The 1,771-nt window shown below is 61.0% G+C and overlaps 1 protein-coding gene across 1 annotated transcript; it reads right to left on the bottom strand.

Moving 5' to 3' along the window:
- Positions 1–793: 793 nt before the first annotated feature.
- On the bottom strand, positions 794–1,280 carry MNEG_15691 (hypothetical protein; the record flags this gene model as incomplete). Its single annotated transcript, XM_014035838.1, has 2 exons — positions 794–932; positions 1,195–1,280. 2 exons carry the CDS (start codon positions 1,278–1,280, stop codon positions 794–796), a joined length of 225 nt encoding a protein of 74 aa, XP_013891292.1.
- Between the last annotated feature and the right edge of the window lie 491 nt (positions 1,281–1,771).

Genomic DNA, 1,771 nt, shown 5'->3' with positions numbered 1-1,771 from the left:
CAGCCTAACTGCCCTTCGAGAGACTTGACCGCCTGGCTTTGGTTCATGGTTCGGTGGTTGTCTGGTGGCTGGCCCACTGTTGTTACAAAGCTCGGCCGCTGCCGCAGGTGCTGTTGCGACCGTTGAGGTCGGCCCACACCTCCCTGCAAGCGGCAGCACGCAGCCCACCCGCAACAGAGCCCCCACGCACCCATTTCAAGCCATACACCCATTTCAAGCCGCCACTGTCCACCGCAACCGCTTGCGCTTGAAATGGCCTTCGAATTGTGGCAAGGGCTCGGTTACAAGTACTAGGAACAAAAAAGATCATTTACTCGCCGTTGCATCCATCTTGAGCTGCGCAGGGCAGCACAAAGTGCATTTCGTACATGCAGGGCTCCTCACGCACAGCAATACATGGCCGCCGCGTCGCAAGCACGGTCGATCGTGTGCGCGGGCACGGCGGTGAGCTGCATGCGATGGAGTGCGATGATGCAACGTATACTTTGCACGTGGCTTGCAAGTGGGGGCTGCCACAGCACGTGTCTCCAAAAACCAGAGTGCACAGCGCATGAATAAGTACAGCTTGACGACAAGCGGCTTGGTGGGCGCGCCTGCCAATTCGGCGCACACGGCAGAATGGCAGATGGCGCCCACTGCTGCCTGCCACCAAAATAATGTGACTCATGCAATCCAATACAATTCTCCACCTCGAGACCGCCAGCCAAGGGATGGCTGCAATGGCAGGGAGGCTCGCACGCCAACCGCACACGCAGGAGGCGTTTTGTCGAACACGCGGCAGGGCGCGCCGCTGTCACTCGTCGGCCTGGGCCGCGGCAACGGCCGCGTGCGCGCCGCAGCAGGTGGTGGGCTTGCCGCCGTCGTACGGCTCCTGGGGCACCTGCGCGTGCTTGATCAGGCGCGGGCCGGTGGGAGGCCCGCCCTTCTTTGGCCTGGGGGAGACGAGGAGGCACGAGATGATGGGCAGCATGTTCTTAAAACATTGCACAGACAGCACCATCGGGCTCATATCTTGTGCTGATTCAGACTGAAACCAAACGACCGGCCAGCCGTCTTTGAGAAGCTTGCAGCAGTGACGTGTCGTCGAAACCAAAAATGTGACACAGGCAAAAGCGGCACCCCAAATCAGAGCTGGTCGTCGTGGAGCATCAAAGCAGTGACTCAGAAGCGATTGTGCTCTGATCTGGCCCGCACCGGATGTCCTGGTCAAAGATCGCGACAGGGATGGCGAGGGTGGCGCACGCGTTCTGCGACGGCGGGGCAAGGGGAGGGGGGCCCATGGGAGGAGCATGAGACATCAATACGGACAACCCGGCCCTGAGGACCGCTTTCGTGTCGTGGCGGCAGCTTGCATGCAGCAACTGCGGGGCACCCAGGTGCACACAGCAGTGCGTAGTGCCAGGCCGTCAGGGCAAGGTTCTGTCAAATTGATCCCAATACGTAGAGTTGACCCCAAGCCCCAAGGCATGATACAGGGCTGGGGGGATGGTGTGCGGTCCGAATTGGCAGCTGGGCCCGCAGAGATTCCAGGGGTGGTGTACAGTATGTAAGGAATCGGCGCGCCCCGCGCCTATGCGCCAGCCCTCTATCAATACTAATTGCACACTCGGGGCTGGAGCGGCGGCAGCCTGAGGGGGCGCACCGGGATGTCCACGATGCCGCTGATTCGGCCCTCGCAGGGGCAGCACGACAGCAGCAGGTAGATCTGCTCCTTGGTGTAGCCGAATTTGGAGAGGTAGTCGATGGCGTTGAGCACGGCGCGCTTGTACGC

Source organism: Monoraphidium neglectum, assembly GCF_000611645.1.
Source record: "Monoraphidium neglectum strain SAG 48.87 unplaced genomic scaffold scaffold05566, whole genome shotgun sequence".
Lineage (NCBI taxonomy): Eukaryota > Viridiplantae > Chlorophyta > Chlorophyceae > Sphaeropleales > Selenastraceae > Monoraphidium > Monoraphidium neglectum.
Note: the sequence above shows the minus strand (reverse complement) of the source record. Positions and strands in the feature narration are given on the sequence as shown.